Source organism: Vipera ursinii (assembly GCF_947247035.1).
Source record: "Vipera ursinii genome assembly, chromosome: 8".
In the NCBI taxonomy this organism is placed as follows: Eukaryota; Metazoa; Chordata; class Lepidosauria; order Squamata; family Viperidae; genus Vipera; species Vipera ursinii.
The window spans coordinates 24,020,286-24,041,884 of NC_139519.1; the positions used below are offsets into that span (position 1 = coordinate 24,020,286).

Genomic DNA, 21,599 nt, shown 5'->3' on the forward strand with positions numbered 1-21,599 from the left:
GTCCCTCACTGAGGGCAAGGTCAAATGAAAGACTTCCAGTTGTCCTGCAAGAGGATGGGAGCAACATCCGAGCAGCACATTATGTGCTAAACCCCCCTGGGAACAGGAAGGGAGGGGGGCTGACAGGATCCCCTGTCCTCTGCAACATTTCATGTCAATGCCACCATTTCAGTTCCTCCAAGGCTGAACGTCAGATATTGATGATTGGCAGACAAAAGGGGGGCATGGGAAAAAATGGGGGGGTCAGCTATGCTGCAGAAGCACCCAGTTTTGGTTGCCACGTTACAAAAAAGTTGTTGAGACGTTGGAAAAATCGCAAAGAAGAGCAACTGAGATGATCCAAGGCCTGGAGACTAAAACCTACAAAGAATGGCTGCAGGACTTGGGTTTGGCTAGTCCAGAGAAAAGAAGGACTAGAGGTGACAGGATAGCAGTGCTCCAGTATTTGAGAGGCTGCCACAAAGAAGAGGAGGGGGTCAATTTATTTCCCAAAGCCCCTGAAGGCAGGACAAGAAACAACGGATGGAAACTTATCAAGGAGAGAAGCGACCTGGAATTAAGGAGGAACTTCCTAACAGTGAGGACAATCCACCAGTGGGACAGAAGTTGCCTCCAGAAGTTGTGGATGCTCCATCACTGGAGGTTTTTAAGAAGAGACCGGGCAGTGATGTCTGAAATAGTATGGGGTCTCCTACTTGAGCAGGGGTTTGGACTAGGAGACCTCCAAGCTCCCCTCCAACTCTATTCTGATTGATTAATCTTAACTCGTTGATTGAAAGCAGGTATGCGTGCACGTACGCACATTTACACACCTACTAAGCCAAAAATCTCCCTTGACAACCCACGTTCAGCAGTTTCCAAGACTTCATTCCTTGCTTCCGTTCAGCGGGAGGCTCTTCGGTGCTCTTTGGTAGACTCCCTGCTTGCAGACAGAAATCTCTGTGTTTTTATGCTGGGACCCCACCCTGCTCGGACTCACAGCCAGCAAAAGCTTCCCGTTAATTTTCTGTCCGTGTTGAGAAGCTTCTTGTGTTCACTCCGTAAGCAAAAGGCCCTCTGCCCATGCTCAGTGGCGGTGGTCTCCCAGCTGATGCCCAGAAAAGCAGACGCCGTTCTGTGTAAACTCCGGCACACCTCAGCTGTCTGGGCACACTACAACAGGGTTGTGTTGTTTGTGGCTGAGCTTGTGGTTAAAATCCTGCTGTGACTGTAGCATGTTCTATGACCAGGGCATGACACAAAACATGAAGATGGTTGATTTAGGGCGACGCATAGGATAGGAAAGTGTGCCACTGTGTTTTCTCAACGAGGGACACAATATTAGGTAACTCCAGCCCTTTGTGGGACCTCCGCAGGGGTAATAGCCCATCACAAACAGGACAAAGTTGATTTGGAAGGTCAAGCATCCCTAAGGGACCCCGTGTTTCACCCCTTTCCTTGACATCCTCAACCCTGTATTTCAATGTTTCTCAACCACGGCCACTTTAAGACCTGTGGACTTCAACTCAAACTTCAAAGCTGGCTGGGGAATTCTGGGAGTTGAAGTCCACAGGTCTTAAAGTGACCGTGGTTGAGAAACACAGATTTTCATTGAGGATTTCTCTTTGACCATGACTTTTTTCCATATCCTTGACCCCATTCCCCCCTTACTCCTCCTTCTGACCTATCCCAGGGACATCCAGCTGGGATGCCTATTCACCCCCCTACACACACACAAATGCACACACCCGCCCAGCGTCCCGGCTGCGCTGCTCAAACCCCCCTCCCCTTCCATTCCTTCCTTGGCAATGTAGCTTTTGGCAAAGTCTCTCATTTCCTTTGCAAGTTTGGGAGGAGAGAGCAAGAGAGAGGAGGGAAGCAGGGGTGGGGGAAAGGCCAGCCGGCGGAGCTCACTAGAGGCCCTCAAGCAGCCAGCTGGCCGGTCGGAAAGTCTGTTCCTCCCGGGGAGAAGCAAGGAGAGGAAAACCCCAAAGGGAAACCAGGTAAGGGGGGCATCTGTCCCCAAATCAGTGCGTGTACAAAGAAGACCCCCGACACTGCCGGGGCCGGAGGTCCCTTTTCCTCCCTTTTCATCCTGCCTTTTGGGGGGGCTGCAAGAGGCCACCTTTCCCAGTGTGGGGTTTTCTGGACTGCAGAGCCTATCATTCCCAGCCAGGCTGATCGGGAAAGATGGGAAGCTCAGCACAAAGCTGGTTTGGATTTTGCTGAGCCTGCATTGCTTTGGATAGGAGAGTCCTCTGGCAGGGGTGGGCAGGGGGCCCGGTCTTGTACACTCCCCCCCCCCCCCGCCGAAAAAGGAGAAAGTTTGCTGGTCACAATGCATCCCGGAGGGGGATTAAGCAAGGGAAGAAGTGCAGGAGAAAAGGGGCTTCTGGTGTTCGTTTTGTCCTTAAGTATGAAATGTGTTAAGAAACAAATTAGTCCCCCCAGGACCCTCTCCTCTCTCTCTTCCCCCCCCACCCCAAGATAAGAGATTCAGATCTTATCCATTTCTTTCATCGGTTCCTTTATCTGCAGAACTTAAGGGCAGCTGCTTGATTTCCCCCCAATTTTTTTTAGCATCCTCATCCTCACCTTCCTGCCAGGTAGGGCAAGAGAGACTTAGTTGGACGGAAAAAGAATGGTTGAAAGAAAACCACAGCCTTTCTTTCTCTTTCTCTCTTTTTTCTGTTTTCCTTTCTTTTTCTTCCTTCCCCCTTCTTCCCTCACTCTCTCCCTCCCTTTTCTCCTTCCTTCCTTCCTTTTCCTTCCATCCTCCCTCCCCTTCCTTTCTTCCTCCCTCCCTCTCTGTTGATTTGATTTGAATGCCATCACAGTGTGTGTGTGTGTGTGTGTGTGTGTGTGTGTGTGTCTCTCCCCCCCCCCCGCATCCCCCCCAGTCTGCCTCCTATTGGGAAACAGAGCCGGCTCTTCCCAGCCCGTTCCTTGCTTCTTGTGCCTTAAAACTCAGCACAGGAAATGCAGAAACATCCGAAGCGCCAGAGGATGCCAAAGCTTGCAAGGAGGACATCACGTGTAGTTGGGGGGCAAAGGGGGGGGGAATCAAATATGCTAGGGAGCCCTGATTGGTTCTGATTGGCTGGAAGGCTTTTTTTGGTTTTTTTTTTTTGGAAAGGGGGCAGGGTTGTGTGTCGAGGAGTCCTCCTTGGTCTCCTCTTCCTCTCCCATCAAACCTTTTGTAAATTTCAATGTTTGGGTTAATTTATGCCAGGAGAGGGACTGGTGGATATCTGACCTGCCAGGAAAGCCTTTAAACTCCAATCTGGAGGAGGAGGAGGAGGAGATGCTCTCCTGTCCTTTTACAGGAAAAGGCACTCTGCGTGTGTCTAGTGGAACCCTGCTTTTCCTGATGGATTGATCAAAAACTCTCAAACACTGCCTGGTAGTCAATTGATATTTTTTTTTAACAGAAATCAATGCGTTCAGACATGCAGAAACAGTCTACTGTGCCCCCCCTACACACACACACTCACTCACTCGCACTCACTTTCACACACACACACAAACTTGTAACACCTGCACACACACAAAACATACACAGGACACAAAGCTGGCACCTGGATGTTAAACAATGCCCTCTTCCACTTTCCAATAGCAGCAGCCAGGGCTAACCCTAAGATTAGGGCTTTGTTGCCAAAATGACACCCCCAGACACACCGGGGTTGATCTAAATGACCTTTACGGCCTCCGACTTTGTGATTCCCCTGATTCTTCAGGCCTCAGGAACATGGAGCAGACGCTCTCCCGCTTTCTCTTCTTCCTCGCCCTGGCCAAGGAGGCAGCTCCCTTAGAAGACAACAAGATCCCCAGCTTGTGTGCAGGGCAGCCGGGTCTCCCCGGGACCCCTGGAACTCATGGCCACCAGGGTTTGCCCGGCCGGGACGGTCGTGATGGACGAGATGGGGCTGCAGGCCTGCAGGGGGAGAAGGGCGAAATTGGCCATCCAGGTAAGAAAAGTGATGGAGAATCACTTGGCTTTTCTGCTGGGATCAAATCGTTTCAGGATTCTGGGGCAGGCTGGGTTGCATAAATTTATAAATTTGTTTTTTTTTTCAAATCGGGCTGTTGTCTCAGCAATGCCCAGTGCTGGGGACCCCCAATTTAAGGGTAGAAATCAGTGAGAAAAAATGTTATTCATAAGCCCAGCATCTCCTGAGGGAATGCCTCTGCATCCAAGGGCTGGGGGTTGAAAAAATAAGAACAAAAATGTAATGATAGGTTTCCGATATAGGAAAGAGGTTTCAAATGAACGTGGGACATGCATCAAATCTATATGCATAGATCCAGGAAAAAAGACGGACGTTAAGTGTCTCCCAGGCAAAGGAAGGGGGAAAAAACGCAGGAAGAGAAGGACAAATGCAAATCATTTAAAAAAAAAAAAGTGTGTAACACGTAGATAATTGCATTGACAAACACCATTGGGTGGAGAAGGGTCTATGCATCAGGATGGGGAGGGGGTGAATGCACAACTGAAGACCCCCCCCTTTTTATAAATAAAGAGGTGAGGCTTCAGCTATGCACTCGTGAGAATGGTCTTGACTTTTTTGACCCCTGTGGATGAACCTCATTTGGATGTTACAGACTCAGGTTAAATACAGGTACGTGCTGCAATTGTTATTCCACCTTCATAGTCCTTCTTTCCTCCCTCCCTCCCTTCGTCTCATTTCCATCTCCCTCCCTTCTTCCTTCCTTCCTTCCTTCCTTCCTTCCTTCCTTCCTTCCTTCCTTCCTTCCTTCCTTCCTTCCTTCCTTCCCTTCTCCTACGTTTAATCCAACCTCTCAAGAGCCACGCACTCCTGCTCCGTCCTCCATTCTTGCTCTCCCCTTCACTCTGCTTTTACTTTTTCTCCCCCGAAGGACTGACAGGCCCCCGTGGAGATCCAGGCAGCCCTGGCACCAACGGGCTCCCGGGAGAGAAGGGGGCCCAGGGGGAGTGTGCGGTTGCGCCCCGTTCGGCCTTCAGCGCCAAGCGCTCCGAGTCCCGCAGCCCCCCACTGCCCGACGAGCCCATCGTCTTTGACATCATCCTGATTAATGAGCAAGGCCACTACAATGGCAACACCGGCAAGTTCCTCTGCGAAATCCCGGGGCTCTACTACTTTGCCGTGCACGCCACCGTCTACCGGATGAGCCTCCAGTTCGACATCATGAAGAACGGCAAGTCGGTCGCTTCCTTCTTCCAGTTTTACGGCAACTGGCCCAAGCCCACGTCCCTGTCCGGAGGCAGCCTGGTGCAGCTGGAGCCGGAGGACGAGGTCTGGGTGCAGGTGGCGGTGGGCGAGTACACTGGCTTCTACTCCAGTGTGAAAACTGACAGCGTCTTCACAGGGTTCCTCGTGTACTCCTACTGGCAAAACTCCCCCGTCTTTGCTTGAGAGGCAGCCCAGGAGAAGCTGGCATCCTGACGTCTCACATCGTGGCCCTGGTTTGCATCAGCAGCCCCAAGTCCCTTCCTGGCCTGCGGGTGCAACCCTTCCGCTGACCCCAGTGAGACCAGGAGATTTGGGGGGGGACAGGTTTCCCTTAATTCCGGGTGGCCCGGGGCACCGCAGGGAAGCCAATACTTTTCTCCAGCATCACCCTGATACAGACAGTCCTTCACTTACCACCAGTGGTGGGATTCAGCAGGTTCGCACCGGTTCGGCAGAACTGGTAGCTAAATTTTGCTGCATTTGGGGAACCGACTGGCTTCCAGAAGTTCAGTCTAGGCCCTGGAAGCCTGGAGGGAGGCCTCCTAGGCCTAGAACGGCCCACCAGAAATGCATGGATGCCACTTCCGGAAATCCGTTCTAGACCTGGGAAGCCCAGGCCTGCATTGAACAAGAGAACCGGTCGTTCAGGTATTTGCATTCCACCACTGCTTACCACCAACATTTCCATTGCTAAGCAAAGCGGTTGCTAAGTGGCTCAGGCTCCATTTTACAGCCATTGGTGTCAGCGTTGTTTAGCAATCACTGCAGGCCTGAATGATTCATGCAAATTGGGCTTCTCCCATTTTACTTTGTTAGAAACTGACTAGGAAGGTGACCGGGTGTCCCTGGGATGCTGCGACTGTTGCAAATAAACGGCAGTTGTAAGTCACTTTCTTTGGTGCCGTTGAAACCGTCGCTACGCAAATGGTTGCAAGTCGAGGGCTCTCCTGCAAAGGAAGGGAGCTCCATCCCACCTCTTTCTTCCCTGACCTCAGACGTCCTCCAAAGGGCGGAGCTGATACTTTCAGACCATTCTTCGGCTTTCTCCATTGAAAGCCAAAGAGGTTTAATCTCCAATCCCTCTTTAGCCAGGAGGCCCCTTCCTAACTTCAGAGGTTTTATGGGGAGGAGTGCAGGAACTGAAATCCTCACGACAATTATGGAAATCACAGCGACCGAACAGTGCTGCGGTGCCATCTGAACTCCAGGGGCACAAATGGCCTTCTTAAAAAAGTTTCAGTTGTGGCCTCCTCAAAAGGTGACCGGGAGAAAAACTATAGATGTGAAATAGGTGATTTGTATTGATGATGATAATCACGTGCTATCCATTCAGTTGTGTCCAACTCTTGGTGATTCGATGGGCCAAGATTCTCCACATCTTCTGATCTGGTATTAAGTATATTGAATTATATTGGAGTTCCATTTAATTGAAAACATCCATGTGAAATGAAAAAGCCAGCCAGAAGATTCTTTTCGTCTTGGCTCTCTCCACACGTGTTTTGGAATGTACTCTCCAGAACGTGATTCAAAGAATTTGGCTGCTGGTCTTGACCAAGGTGCAACCCTGCTTTAAACCAAAGCTGCATTCATAAAAGACACTTAACCAAGCCTACATGGCACAGAAGCCTTGGCTGGGATCTGCCTATCTGTGTCTCTCTTAAGTCTACTGGGCCAACTCAGTCTGGCTAGTTCACAGTTCCATGTTTTGCACTACACCAAAAAGGGATTAATTCCCTACTCACATCAGCCGCTGGGGAGGAGTGGGCCTGTTCCCACACTCTTCTCTCAGTGGGGTCTTGCAAAGACGAGAGGTGACCTTTCTCTCCTTCCTCCAAGATGAAATAAGATAAACTTATTTCAACCCTTCCCAAAGAGAGAAGGGTTAGCAAGCTCCCACAGTCACTCTTGGTACCCAGAAGATGAACTGGCCATCATTATCTTGGGTGGGTTTGCATCTTCTGACAGCTACAAAATAAGGGCTGGTTCAGATATTAAGTCAAAGTTTGCTTCAACTTCCCTTCTCCAGAATAAATGCTGGCTGGGGAATTCTGGGAATTGAAGTCCACTTGTCTTAAAGTTGCCAAGGTTGAGAAACCCTTGAGTGGCTATCAAACTGACTAGCCATCCCATAAGCATCCAATGCAAGCCAATACAGTATAAAATCACAGATTGCATGATGTCATCATCCTAACATTATGCAATCTGGAACTTCAGGATGTCCCTTGTCCTCTCCGGCTAAAACCCAGCCTTTAGCAGCAGCCCTTGCAGAGGGTCCATCCTTGCAGTGGTCAAGTTGCAAGAGAACTTTGAAGAAAATGTAGCCTAATTTGAAGAAATGGCTCAGAAGGGGGGTCCTGCCCCCATGAGTTGAGGTTTGTTGTAACCCAGCATGGAAGGTTCCACCCACTAGGGGGCACCCTGAGCCCAGAGTTGCATTTGAAGGCCAAGTTTAACTTTGCAATTAATCTGGTTTGTAAGTTTTGTACTCTACATTTTTTTTTCCTATGAAGAGATCTGGCCCATTTGGTTACATTTTCTCCATGCAATAAATGTTTCTGTGCATGTCTTTCCCCTCCCTATCATTCTCCACTCGTCCCACCTCTCACGTTTCTCAAAATATAAAGATTTGGAGTACCTTTAACTGTCAGAACAAAGAGGGGAGCAAGTGACAGCAACTGGGTGCAACCTTTTGGCAGCTGGAGGGTGAAGGCCGTTCAATGAATTAGGTGATGTAGCAAAGTGAGTTGAACCCCAGCTTCAAAACAAAAATGGGGGTCCAGAAAAACCACGTAAAATCCAAGCCGTACACTTCATCAAGTCAATAGCTCCCTTTGTACCGTCTGCAAAGCTCAGTTGGTGTTCACCTTGTCTAATCTCGGTTACTTCTGCACATGTGATTTATATGCTGTGCAAAATTGGCCCCTTGGGCTGTTTTATGGTTCAAGATTTTGTACAAGTGCAGAAAGCGAGTGATTCAATCGCCCTCTGAAGGGTGTGTTGGAAAAACAGCATCATTAAAGTCTCTGGCATTTTGCATGCCTGATGGTTGAGCAGTTTTGGTATGAAAATGAATTATTTCTGGGTGATGAAACACTCTGGCTCTCCGGCCGGGCATGGAGCAGAGCAAGTGGACTCTGAGGGAGGAGCTTAAAGCAGATTGGGGTGGGGCCAAGGATGGCAACCAATGAAATCGCTCAACTCCATAGATGTGGAGCCAGAGGTTCAGAAAGGGTCCAAGCGATGGTCTGCACATCACCGGAAATTCTAGAGGGGTGGTGGGGATTTAACCAGCTGCAAAGAACATTTCTAAAAGGCTAAACAAGAGTCCTAGAGTGGAATTTGTCAACTTTGCAATGCTGGGGACAATCCCTGCTCAGACCTTCCTCTGAAATTCCAAGATCAGCCTTCTTTTCCTGTCCGGACTAAGATTTTCCAGTGTGAGAACTTCAGTAATGCCAAACTGGGGAGGGAGGAGAGTGACAGAGAAAGGTCCTTTATTTTTAGCATGCGTTTTGCCTTCTTACCAAAAATAGATCTCCTCCGGGCTACTTTTCTAAATTCTTCTGGAGCTTTCCCAGATGTTTGCCGAAGTTTCCCAGTGTTGGCTCAAGGGATGGAATCTTCAAACTTGAGGACCACATCTGGAGGCTTCCAGGGTGCTGGGAGGGAAACCTCACTGCTCCCACCAATGTCTGGTACCCAGTTAGTGTGTCGTATGGCCAAGCCAAGCCATCCCGTTCATTTTCAAGGCAGGTTTCTGCAACTCCCAGTGGTGGGTTCATTTCACTCTGGACCTCCAGGAAGCTGGCTGAGCTGACACACCTACAGCAGGGTTCAAGACGCTGGGAGGTGGTGGCATTCTGGGTCTATCTTCTCTACTCAAACGAAGAGAAGGTGTAAGAGTGACATGACAGCAGTGCTCCAATATTTGAAAGACTGCTCCAAAGAAGAGGGGGGGTCAACTTATTTTCCAAAGCACTCTTCTGAAGGCAAGACAAGAAAGAGTGGATGGAAAATAATCAAGGAGAGATCCAAGCTAGAAATAAGGAGAAATTTCCTGACAGGGGGAACAATTAATCAATGGAACGGCTTGCCTCTAGAAGCTGGAAGCTTTTAAGAAGACAGCCATTTGCCTGGAATTGTAGAGGGTTTCCTGCTTGAGCAGGGACTGGAAGACCTCCAAGGTCCCAACTCTGTTTGTATTCGGTGTGCTGGTTTAGCAGGAATGATCTCCTTGTTGAAGAAAAGCACCCCTCGGGGTCAATGCTGACGAAGGGCCTCTATCCCAAATGACATAGGAGTTGCGTAGCTGAGCCAAGAGCCTTTTCAGCATTGCAACAAAGGAAGGCTATGTCTTGTGTCTTGGAGCTTTGCAGAGCCCATCTCACATCTCACTACACACATATACACGCGCGCACACAATAACCGCCCCATTTAATTCTCCACACCGTCTCCCCGCTCCATTCCAAACACCCTCTCCTTGGCCAACCCTATCAAGAGCGGAAGCAACCAGAATCTAAAACCCGTAACACATGGAACCATACTGAAAATCCTGCCAGTCACAATCAATAACCCTCAAGCTGCAGAACGGTCTGAAAACCAGATTAGAAGAAGCCAAATTCATATGAACCGTTCTGTTTGGGGCCAGGAAGAACTGACCTGTTCTCCAATTCTTGGAGGGTTTGATTTTTTTTGTGTCCAGTCAAAGACACTGGTCTGTATTTCCAACACCTGAAAAAGTTGATGGCTTCAATCCACACAAGAAGTGGGCTGGTTTGATGCAGATCATGGCTTTGCAAAACAAAAAACAACAATTATCTCTTTGCTGCAAGCCTTGCGGCTCAGGCTCAGTCGCTTTCTCCTGAGGAAAGCCTTATTGGCTTGTTCCCTCGCTCTGAGCTTAAAGGGATCCCCCTTCATTTAGAGATTAGAGGATAAGATGGCCCAAAGCAGGAAAGGGTTCAGCTTGGCATCTGCTGCTTGAATGGATATCAGACCAATGGAGCTGCAAGCACCTCCTTCCTCATTAAAGAAGCCACCTGCTCTTCTCTCTGTCATCCTCCCTCAACGGCTGGGTCTCCAATTTTGCCAAACAAAGAGAGCAGGTGTGGGGGGGAAAAGAATGACTTAGGGGGATAAATTAGGTGGGTACACAGGGAAGACAAATGGAACAAGACCCCCAGCTCAGCTCTCTATTAAATGGGACTCTTGCTTTGTGTGTGTGGAAACGAAGCAAAGGCATGGAATTCAACTTTGGCACAGAACTTTGGCCGAAATGCGCGATTCTCCATCTTTGCCATCAGGGATGTCCTGCAGGGATGGGGGTCAAAACATCAAGATGGCCACAATCATGTGATCCGAGTCCTCTCCCTTTCATTACGTTAAAATTGCAGCAACATTAGCTCCCCGTAGATAGGAAGCCAACTGACTGTCCTTTCCGAAAGCCTCCTTGGAAGTTCTCAATAACATTTTGAGAGCCCTGGCTACCAGATGGTAAAAGGTGGATTTGATACATTTATTATTACTCCTATAGTGTTACCTAGTTTTTACTAGGTACCGACAAGGCAAGGCAAGGCAGCATCGGCTTTTGTTTACTCCTAATAAGTCTGCAAGACAGCCTGGGCTGGGAAATCAAAGTTGGAGCAAAGTCCCCCAAATTCCCTCAGGAAGTTCCAATATTTGAGCGAGGATTTCCGCCTAGATCTCTCTGATCCCATTCCCACAGGGAAACCCCTTTGTGTTGGTGTTGGGAGGCCCAGCTGCACATCTTCTCGTGTCCCAGAGGAAAATACACATCTGGGGCAGCTTTGAAGGTTCTCAACTTTTCCTGTGGAAAGCCAGCAAGGGACAGCTCTGATGTGAATTACTCTGCTCATAACATGTACAAATGTTGAATCGCTCATTTTCCTGGTCTGCTGAAACCATTCACGGTGGGTCTGCAAGAGAAGGACTTCATGAGAAACTGGAGGGAGTCAAGTTCTCACTCGCCTTCCTGGCCCAGATTGGGCAGAAAACCCATTTTTATCCTTCAAGGTATGTTCCACCGCTTGTTCTGAGAATGCTTAGCTATTTAATGGCTGCTTCGTGGTCCAGAATCAAAAGTCCAGAACTTTTCCAAGAAAGCATCTACATGTCAGTATCTAGAGGAACCAATGAGTAAACAGCATGACTTAACAATAGAATGGCTGGGAGAGAAAAATATTTAGTTTTCTCTCTGCAGAATATTAGCAATGACTTGGAGCAAGCAGGCAGCTGGTGAACATTTGGGCATAAGCGACTTCACCTGTCATTTCTGCATGATAGCAACCAATGATTCACAAGCATCAGCAGAACAATGTTACTCCAGTCAACAGCATGGGCATAAACCCACCCATGGTTTTCCCCATCTTTTTCTTGCCAGTTCTCAAGGTGGATTCCTTGTTTCCTTCATTCCTCAACTGAGTCAGGATCTACTTATATCCAACCAAATAGAAATTTTTCACCCTTCCTCACTCAATCTCAACATCAGTGTGAGATGTTGGCAGACATGTCTTCATCTGTAGTCCTCTTCTGTGAAAGTCTGAAGGCGATCTTTCTCTTCCTGAACCTTAGGCATGGAGAGGGCAGGCATGCCCAGCATAAGCAATGCCCATAAAAATGGGCAAAGCTTTCTTTGCACTGGAGTGGCCACCAACTTGATGATTTTGGCCACACTCTTTGGACACCATTTCAGTCTCTACTATGGCAAGACAGGACCATAAAATGGAAGATCCAGCAAGAGCATCTTCAATGAGACTGTTTCCAAAGATTAGCCAAACCAGGGGGCAGTTTTGACCATCTCATCCATTTGCAGGTAGTCAAGGAAGCATCCACACCGGTTATACACCATCAGAAGTGTTGCCCAGAAGAAGCAACGTCATTGTTTACAGCAAATGGGTTCACAACTGAGGGCCCAGCTCTGCTACATGAAGAGTAGCAGGGAAATCTGGAAGCCAAGCCGGGATTGTCACCTGACTACAAGACGTAGTCTAGGACTCTAGGATAAACAGAAGGCAAAAATGCAATGTTTTGTTGCATGCCCCTCAATGTTCTTGATCCAGGGCCAAATCAGATATGTTTGAGGATCATTTTACCATCTCTTGTTCCCACACGTTTGAAAGGGTTATTTTAAAAAATGGTCTATTCTACTGGGACTAGAACATGTTCTACCCTCCATTATAAATAGACACAGATATAGAGTGAGGAAGAGAAAGAGGAAAGTTTTTTTTCTGGAAAAAAGTATTTGAACTCATATCCCCCCAAATGTAAATTTTTCCAAAAAGGGGCCTTCAGCTAATGAGAGGAAAAAAAAACAGGAATGTTTAGAGAACGGCTGCAGTGGAGGAAAACGACCTTACGCTGCCCAGCACAAAGACAAGCTTCCTCCTCCAGATTTCCCTTGCTCTGGCCGGGTCACTCATGGGAATGTATGTAGATCCTGGATTGCTGGTGCTGTGGAGGACGAATTGCACGTATGAACCAACTGGGGGGCTGCAGTGATACTGACTTCCAAATTGGGAACAAAATATTTTGCTGCTCAAATAGAGGACAAAATAGTTCCCTCCCGACCTACCTAATCAGTCTCCCTTTAATTCTTTGTTAGCAATCAAAAATTTACATATACATATATGTATAGCAAGGTAATCTAAAAATAGCTAACAAGCATTTGACATATATATATATATATATATATATATATATATACACATACACACACACACACATATATATATGTACATATATACATATACATATACATATACATATATATATATATATATATATATATATATATATATAGAGAGAGAGAGAGAGAGAGAGAGAGAGAGAGAGAGAGAGAGAGAGAGAGAGAGGCACATTGAAAGCTGAGTCTGCAATCTTTGATTGATGGTTCACTCATCTGTCTGTCTCGCACATCCCGCTAAGCTTTGAGTAGCCAGTAAATCTCCACTTGAGAAGAAAGATGGGCTATATAGGTAGCCCTCACCTTACAACCATAAGGGATCCCAGGATTTCCATCATAAGTCATGATAGTCATTAATTTGAGGCAGCCACATGTCCAAACACAATTTCATTTTTTTTTTGGGAGCAGTTGTTAAGTGAGTCATTGTATTCCTATCAGCGGGTTTTGGGGTTTTTTGGAAAACACTTGAAAAGGCCAAACCCTGTCAAAAAAATCATAGGATTGCAGAACATGGCATCCCAGGTGAGCCAGTGGCCAAAATGCAGTCATGTGACTGCAGGAGTGTGCGTGAAACCATCGGGACTCTGGAACCAAGTCGTAAGTAGCTTTTGAGGGGGTGTCATAATTTTGTGTGCTGCCTGCATTTCGCGGGTGGGGCTTTGCTTGTTTGTGCAGACCGATTGCTGGCATGCTGTGGCCCAGTACCGGACCACGGACCGGGGTTGGGGACCCCTGTTCTAGTCCAACCCTTTGCCCAAGCAGAAGAATCTACACCATTCCAGAAAAATCGTTGTCCGATCTCTTCCTAAAGACCTCCAGTGATGGAGCACCCACAACTTCTGGAGGCAAGTCGTTACCCTGATTAATTGTTCTCACCATCAGGAAATTTCTCCTTAGTTCTAAGTTGCTTCTCTCCTTGATTAGTTTCCAACTATGCCCCAAGGCAGCCTCTATCTCTTGCCAAGGGTGCTCAACAGACCGTGTTTTCTCTGGCAGAAAGCAAGTGATTCTGTCGAAGATAAGCTGGATCCGTCTTGCAATCATCCTCAGGAAATTTCCACAAAGCAGTTTAGGAGGTCATTAGTTAACCACATGGCTCTTTATGGAGTATCAGTGAGGGCACAGAGGCAAATTTTGAAAGGACACCCTGTTCTGTCACAACTGTAAATTAGGGTTATCTTGGATGTGTTGGATTACCTCAACAGATAGATAGCTACGTCTCAAAAGTTCTTCTGATGTCCGGTTCAGATTCTTTTATTTAAGATGAAACGAGTCAGATATGTGTGTATTTTTTTTTTTGCTATTTTGCATGTTTCATTTTGATGGCTTTAGATGGAGCTTCTCATAGAAAATAAAGATGCTTAGTAAACAATGAAGAGGGGACAAAGACAGGAAAACTCCTTCATTTTTCAAAAGCTGGTACCATCAGGTTAAAGGGAGGAAACTGGGGAACAATGCAACCCAGTTCAGCAAATGGCTTAAATTTTCATCTTTTTTTTTCCAATTCAGGCTACTGATTTTAAGACAGTGCTGAAGGATAAGCTCCATTATAATGGAAGAGACCGAGATTGCAACTCTTCTACCACTGCCTGTGGGGAGCTCCGGATGGCTCTTTTCACCGTGACCTGAAAACCTGGTTATTTGAGCTTGCCGGCCTAGACTGAGGAATTGGGGTCTAAAATTTTAATTTAATTTGTTTGTTTGGGGCTAATTTATTTAATCTATTTTAACTTTTGTATGCTGTATTTTAATTGCCCTGTACACCGCCCTGAGTCCTTCAGGAGAAGGGCGGTATATAAATCTAATAAAATAAATAAATAAATAAATAAATAAATAAATAAATAGTTTCCACACCAGTTGAGTGTGTTTTTAGAAAGTTCACCAGCTTTTTCTTCACTTAACTTCACATCCCAGTCACCTCTGTCTGGTGGAGAATTCCACAGTGACTCACTTGTCTTTGTTCTGCCATCTTGGCCAAATTTTGCAGACTTGCACTAGACACCCCAACCATAATGATCTGGTCTGGCTGGCTGGATTTCAGCTGTGCTTCGAAAGGGATTTCCCCTTCTGGAAGCAATTGTTGGAGTTTAACTCAGAGCAGCACCCAAGATACAGAAAAAAGGACCTTCCCTTTCAGTTTCAGATTTGGGATTAAAACCAGGGAGGACCAACTGCAAAGCTTCATTCAGCTGCTGGAACCTTTTGCAGAGAAGGATGCTGACATTATAACCCCCCACAGCTACAGAAAACAAATTTCCTTTGATATGATCAAATTACCAAATAATTGAACTATAGCTGCCTTAATGTCCTTTAGATTTGCCTTCCCTAGCTGTGTTTGATAAGCAGTGGTTCATGGCACATTATAGGAATCCAGTAGCTGGGATTTGCTCAACAAATCATAGCTTAGAAGCTCTCCGGAACCTCCCAAACCATTTGCCAAGGCTGACCTTTCAACCTAGCTGGGATTCCCACGCCATTTCCCAAGCCACGTTCTTTCTGCAACCTGTTGACCCGGAAAGCATAAAGAACTTCCCACATATTCAGAAATTAAAAGGGACCCAGAGAATGTTGTCTCTTGAAAAAAAGAAAATTAAGAAAGAAAAAGAGTAGCAGAATATATTTTCTGGGGAAAAAGCTCTCTCTTTTTTTAATTGGTCAAGTCGTTTACATAATGTGAAATTCACCCAAGCAACCAAATGGTCTCTCCAGAGAGGCAGTCAGATTGTGTGAACACAACAACGCTCAGGAAGGGGATTGGAATGGGTAGCAGTTTGGACAAGGCACAGATCAGGAGCAAGCAGCAACCTCTTTACAAGCAGAGCAGGCACTTCTGCTATTAAAACTATGCTTATCGTTTCCTCTCTCCAGCTCTCCCTCTACGGCACTGTGGAATTACCTGCACGTGATAAAAAATTACAGGCTGAATAACACCAGAAGGACGTTCTTCAGAGACCGGTGGAACAGGCAAGGAAGAATATATTTTATTCTAACTTCTCTTAAATCCTCAAGTACAGATCAGGACGTGCAAAGCCTTAAATCTTCAAAGGTAAAAACACGAACACTCTTTCTAGTCTGCAGGTAAAAAGGACTGGATTAAACAACAAGGTACATCTCCCAACCTGCAGCCAGGTAAATTCAGGAGGATGGTTTAGCATACCCTCCCAGGCCTACTAACCTTTAGAGAAGATAAACCTAAATCTTTGGGCTGTCCCAGGTGGAGCACTAGAAACCTTTAAAGCAGGGGTCCCCAAACTTGGCAACTTTAAAGACTTGTGGACTTCAACTCCCAGGCCAACATGGCTGGCTGGGGAATTCTGGGAGTTGAAGTTCACAAGTCTTAAAAAGTTGCCAAGTTTGGAGAGCCTTACTTTAAACCATCACCTCTAATGGACTCCGGGATGGTGAAGGTCTGTTTAGAGCCTCTGTCTTTAATTTACAGGAAGCATTTACAAAAAGTATGGGTGTTATAAAAAGAGCAGATCCCTCCTTGCAGCTGGAAGCTGCGCCGCCTATTTTATTTATGACATTAACCCCAGTTATGTCTCTGGATCCAGCCTGCTGCTATTCACATTGGATTTTTCTTTTCTGACCTGAACAGAGCCTCCTCTGCACACACACACAAGCACAGGCCTTCAGTACCGCCAGCATTAAGGCACTCAGTTTAGCAATTGGTCAATTCCCTCCAACTCCTAGAATCTTGCAGCTTTTCTCAAAATAAAAAGAACTCTCCGTTAGTTCTCTGCTAAACTTAAGCACTGCTTTGACAATTTAATTTCTAAGCTTTAAAATTAGATTAGAAAAACAAAACACAGACGACTTTCAAGTAAAACAAAATTAAAAACCAGCATAGGCAATGGCTGGGTTTTTAATGCTTCCCTGGCTGCGGATGCAGATGAAAAATAAAACCAATTGCATCAAGGAATAAAAATAGCTCCCCCTTTTGTTCTGAAAGAAGAGAACAAACGGTGCGGGTAGGTGAAAATGTTGCAAGATTGGCCAAAAGGACAACAGAGGTCTAGGCTCTGATCCTCACCCACCTGTAGCCAGGGAGACACAAACCGCAGCCAATTCTACCTTATACAACGCTCCTCTTGCAAACTGATGGTAAATCTTCTGAATAGAGACAGATTTCCACCTTGAATTCGTATGGCACACACAATAGCCCTTAAAAACCTGCTGTTGCAAATGTTTACAGCTGACTTTGATACCCGAAACTAGCAGGATAGGAACTCGGGTTTTTCAATGCTGGAAAAATCTGATTTGTGCAAAGGGAAGTTTAGTGCCCTGAAGGCTTTGGACTGGAACTGCACCATCTCCAAAGATATGTCAGACAACGTCTCAAAGGAGAGCTCTGATAGGCATTACTCATGACGGACACTGAGCCCTGGGCCAGCCCGCTTTAGCGGCACCCGACTTTTCCACGGGGAGTCTCAGCCTTCTCGGCAAACCTCCTTGGAAAAAGAGACGCTCTTAAAATCAGCAGGGTTTGATAACAAGCAAACACGCCACATTCTCAAACACCTCCTCTGCGAAAGGCTGCTGCAATTCAGCCCATTTGCATAGCTGGGATCCAGCCACTTTGCACTGCGGTTTCAACCAGGTTCCATTTAGAGACAGAACAGCTATCAATAATTCAGCCATTCCAAAAAAAAAAACCACAGAACAAAGTTCTTCAGGATTTCAGCCTCAAGTTTTTTCTTTCCAATTTAAACATTAAAGAAAATAACTGATTCTACTCGGTCTGGGCACTTATCGCCTGCCCATTGGTACACTCAGGGCTGGCCTTCCAAGCAGTCCTGTGGATATTGAATGACTGACTCTGAAAACAACAACATCTCTTCACCAGAGAGTCAAGCAAACCACTGTAATCACAACTGCCTTCTTTCCTTGGAATTATCCTTACATGATCTACAACAGGGGCGTCCAATCTTGGCAAACTGAAGACCTGTGGACTTCAACTCCCAGAATTGCCCGACCCAGCCATGCTTTCCACAGATCTTCATGTTACCAAAACTGGACATCCCAATCTACAATGTCTCCTTAAAAGCCACAGCAATTCTGCTTTCTGGAATTAAATTAGGACATCTAGAACATGTTCTAAAACCAGTTCAGACTAGGAATCACAAAAAGCCTTTTCACTGGCCAAACCCATGAGTTTCACTTTTACCTTTCACTACTGTTTATAAGAGCCATTTGCTAGCTAGCAGACTGTAGTTGGTACTATTAGGTTCCCAAAATTATCCTCAAAAGAGGAAGAAGGGAATTTGAGTTGTGCAATAGAGTTGGAATGTACTGTTTTGCATAGATAATCTGTGGAAATTGCAAGCCAGTAGGTGGAATATAATCTTTCTTAAGTGTAATAAGCTAATCTATGAAGCATCTATGTGCTCTTCAATAAGAGCTAGAATCTAAGTCAATAGTTGTGCCTTGTGAAATTTTACAATGCATGGCTGTGATAAATGCACACAACATTAATATCCTCTTCGGTGGGTAGCACCAAACTCTTGGAGATCAAGGTTTGGAAGTACAGACTTCTCTAGAAGCAGAACTTATAATAAAAGTGTTACAAGAGTCAGGCAATGTTCTACAGAGATGAATAAATCTGGAGGTGAAGTTCCAATGAACTTTAGAAGGTAAAGAGAGTAGCAGGAGACATTCTGACTCCAATAATAGAGGCAGAATTATCTTATTCATATTTTCAGACCTGTTTACCTCTACACACTTCTTTGTTCCAAATACCAATTGATAGAAAAACCCAAAATATCAGGAATTCAGCACCTGTACTTTTTGTACTCTGGATGAAAAACAGCCATTAGACTCTTTTAGCATCGCATCTGAATATGGTGCATGATTTCGCCACCACCTCTTACAACTGGAAAGTTTCCCAACTACCGGTATTTCTGTGATCAGACATCGGGGTGGTTTTTTTTCCCCTTATGAAAGCAACAAACCATAAAAACAGAAGTGCAAAGAAACAATTCATAGCATTTTTCAGGTTCCACTAACTGCAATTACTGTCCATGGAAATAAAAAAAAAGGGGGGGGGGTGCTCAATGTTGACACCAAGAGCCATTACCAGCTGTTACAGAGGTCCAAGGGGCAGCGACCTCTTGTGCTTTGGCAAAAAGCACGTGGGAAGGAGATCAAGCTGCTTCCTCCGGAGCTCACAGGTAGACGTTGAGAGTCTGCAAGATCATCTGTCTGCACAGCGGGCAGTTCCGTTGGTAGATGGCCTGCTGCAGCAGGATCTCAGTGCATTCCTGGCACAGGCAAAGGTGCCGGCAGGGCAGCAAGAGGACTGTCTTGGTTTGATCCTGGCAAATGACACATTTCTTCCGTTCTTCTTGTTCTTTAAGAAGCCGCCATGGGTCGTTGTCTTCTTCCAAAGCATTTAGCTGCTCTTTTTTTGCCGTTTTGGTCTGGGATACACTTGGTCCTTCCCCCTGAGGCTGAAACTGTGGTGTGGCTGTTCCCAGATCATTGTCCGTTCTGGTCTGGTCCCTGCTGCCTCTTTGGCGGGGACGTATGATCACCGTTGGCCCTTGTCTTCGTGGATATGGCTCTTGTAGAGCCAGTCTCTGTCCCACAGCAGCTGCCCCTGCCCTTTCTTGGGGAGCTTCAAGAGCCAGCGGTGGTTCTTGTTCTCCATGCTGGTTAGCTTCCCAGATGTTCCTGTTCCAACTGAGCACCTGAAGGCCCCAGTCTGCCAATCTACGCCAGGTTTGGGAGCTCAGCAGCATCTCCAGAGACAGGAGCATGATGTGATAAAGGCGTTGCATGTCCCTGAGCAAGCGTTGGTAGGAAGGCATCGTGTTCAAATAGCCAGCCACTTGGTTTGCCAGGGTCCAAGTCAGCTGTGGGTTCAGGATAAGGATGCTGATGGCAAGTATCACAGAGAGCAACACCATGCCATACAGGTTGACAAAGAAGACGTCCATCAGCAGCTTGCTCACTGAGGCCAGGAGATCAACAGCCAGCTGGCAGGGAGTCCACAGGAGAATGGCCGTAGCAATAGCACTGCTGGAGAGGCGTGCAAGGAAGGCAACCAGGAGGTCTGTGATCCTCAGAAAGGGGCCAACTATAGTATCCCACAGGGCCAGCCCTACTGCAAAAAGGTTCTGAGTTCCAATGAGGCAGATGTTGATTATGCTGTTGATGAAGTAAGCCACAAGGCTCATGGCTATGGCGCACACTTCACATATCTGTCTCAGAAGCGTCTGACCAGAGCCAATCAGGTTCCAGAAACCCCGGTGCACAATTTCTTTGCTTCTCAGGCCCAGGTGGGTGAACAGGTGGCCCAGCACTTTCAAACTCTCCATGCTGGAGCAGAATCCTCTCAACAAGTTGAGGACCGCGTGCACAGAGCCCAGAGTCAAGTAGTACAATGCCTCCAGGATGCATAGCACAGCAACCAGGATCCCATTCCAGAACTGGCTCAGACAGGCCACCGTGGCATTGGGCAGGTTGTAAACAAAGGCGATGAGCCAGATCAAGGCGGAGAGGACGGTGGAAACGAGGAAGAAATTGATGTCCAGCAGGATGACTAGCAGATCCAACACCATTCCCATACCGTTGATCACCAGGAACACTAGATCCATAGCTCAGTTCTTGAAGAATCAGCCAAGACAGGAACCAGCTGGAACCAACTGCACGGGGGGGGGGGGGGAGGGGCTTCGTAAAGGCAGCAGGAAAGAGAGGCGTGTGTGCGTTTTGCTCCCTAATTTTCTACATTAAAAGGGGGGGAAATGCTTTGGCAACAAGGCAGAAAGTCCGGCAAAGTCTTTGCTCGCTGGGCATCAAGGGGCAAACGGGGCAGACAGTCCAAATTTGGGAGAGGCGCCGTTCATTGTGGTTAAGGCTCCCTTGGGTGGACAATCGGACAATTCCTCTCCCCAAAGGGAAGCCCTTCTGATTCTTTCCTGGAGCAGAGACTCCTCGCCCCAAATCGAGGCAGTGGGGCTTGCAAACCACAGGGAACCCCGGGCAAGAACCCCAATTGGGGGGGGATGCTTTTTCTCCCTCTTCCCCAGCCTCCCCCCGGGGGTCTCTCTGCCCAGAGAAGCTGCCAGTCCAGCCCTTATGGTTCAGGTCAGAGTCTGGGACCCCTTTCGGAGGGGGAAGGGGCGCAGGTCATGCCAGGGTCGAAACCAGGGGGCCCTGCGAGGAAGAAGGGCCGCTGGGTCAGAGCAATGGGGGGGTCCCGAAACACTGAGGAGGGGTCTGGGATGGGGGAGGGGAGGGCCCACGGGAACCCCCTCCCCCCCAAGGGGGCGGCCCCCACGTCGTGGAGCACGGATTCCCGGTTCCTCCGCGCGGAAGGCCGCAGCCTCGTCCCCGCCTGGCCAAGCGGGGCTGCCTCCGTGCCGACCGCGAGGGGCGCCAGCGACCACCGCCCCTTCAAGCGCCTCGGCCGCCTCCCCGCCAAGTGCTCTCCTCCCTTCTGCTGGGCGCCGCCATCTTGGGGGGAGCGGGCTCCTCGGCGGCCAATCAGCGAGGGCGAACGCGAGAGACGTTGAGTTTCCCTCACGCCATTGGCCGCAGCGGCTGTTGTTTTCGCCCTTCCCGCGCCGCGATTGGTCCGTTTTGAAAGTCGCCTTCGGGCGGTTGACGTTGCTCCGAGCCGAGAAGGGAGGGAGGAGAGGCGTGGCTTCCCTAGAGGCGAGGCCTGGCGAAAGAGTTGGTCACGGGATTTGAGGGAAGGGGCG

The 21,599-nt window shown here is 47.6% G+C and overlaps 3 protein-coding genes across 5 annotated transcripts in view; 2 read left to right on the forward strand and 1 right to left on the reverse strand.

The window, feature by feature from the left end:
- DRC12 (dynein regulatory complex subunit 12 homolog) overlaps window positions 1-21,599 on the forward strand; it is a 204,505-nt gene that overhangs the window by 83,244 nt on the left and 99,662 nt on the right. The window lies entirely within an intron of this gene.
- On the forward strand, window positions 534-8,212 carry C1QTNF5 (C1q and TNF related 5). Of its 3 annotated transcripts, none has more exons than XM_083368780.1 (3): window positions 534-782; window positions 3,717-3,947; window positions 4,858-8,212. In XM_083368780.1, exons 2-3 carry the CDS (start codon window positions 3,728-3,730, stop codon window positions 5,373-5,375), a joined length of 738 nt encoding a protein of 245 aa, XP_083224906.1. In that variant the 5' UTR covers window positions 534-782; window positions 3,717-3,727; the 3' UTR covers window positions 5,376-8,212. The 3 variants fall into 3 exon arrangements, with proteins under 3 accessions (XP_083224906.1, XP_083224907.1, XP_083224905.1); XM_083368781.1 differs by lacking the exon at window positions 534-782 and adding an exon at window positions 1,102-1,324; XM_083368779.1 differs by lacking the exon at window positions 534-782 and adding an exon at window positions 1,857-1,982.
- On the reverse strand, window positions 3,828-21,313 carry RNF26 (ring finger protein 26). Its single transcript, XM_083368778.1, has 3 exons — window positions 18,971-21,313; window positions 9,852-9,983; window positions 3,828-3,913 (listed from the first exon to the last, which is right to left on the reverse strand). The coding sequence occupies exon 1, from the start codon at window positions 20,490-20,492 to the stop codon at window positions 19,059-19,061; it is 1,434 nt and encodes a 477-aa protein (XP_083224904.1). The 5' UTR covers window positions 20,493-21,313; the 3' UTR covers window positions 3,828-3,913; window positions 9,852-9,983; window positions 18,971-19,058.

Bases quoted from the DNA above. Each gene is read 5' to 3' on its own strand.
- C1QTNF5 (XM_083368780.1), top strand. From the start codon at position 3,728: ATGGAGCAGACGCTCTCCCGCTTTCTCTTCTTCCTCGCCCTGGCCAAG. The intron at 3,948-4,857 runs GTAAGAAAAGTG...TCTCCCCCGAAG, and splicing joins GGGCGAAATTGGCCATCCAG to GACTGACAGGCCCCCGTGGA.
- RNF26 (XM_083368778.1), bottom strand. From the start codon at position 20,492: ATGGATCTAGTGTTCCTGGTGATCAACGGTATGGGAATGGTGTTGGAT.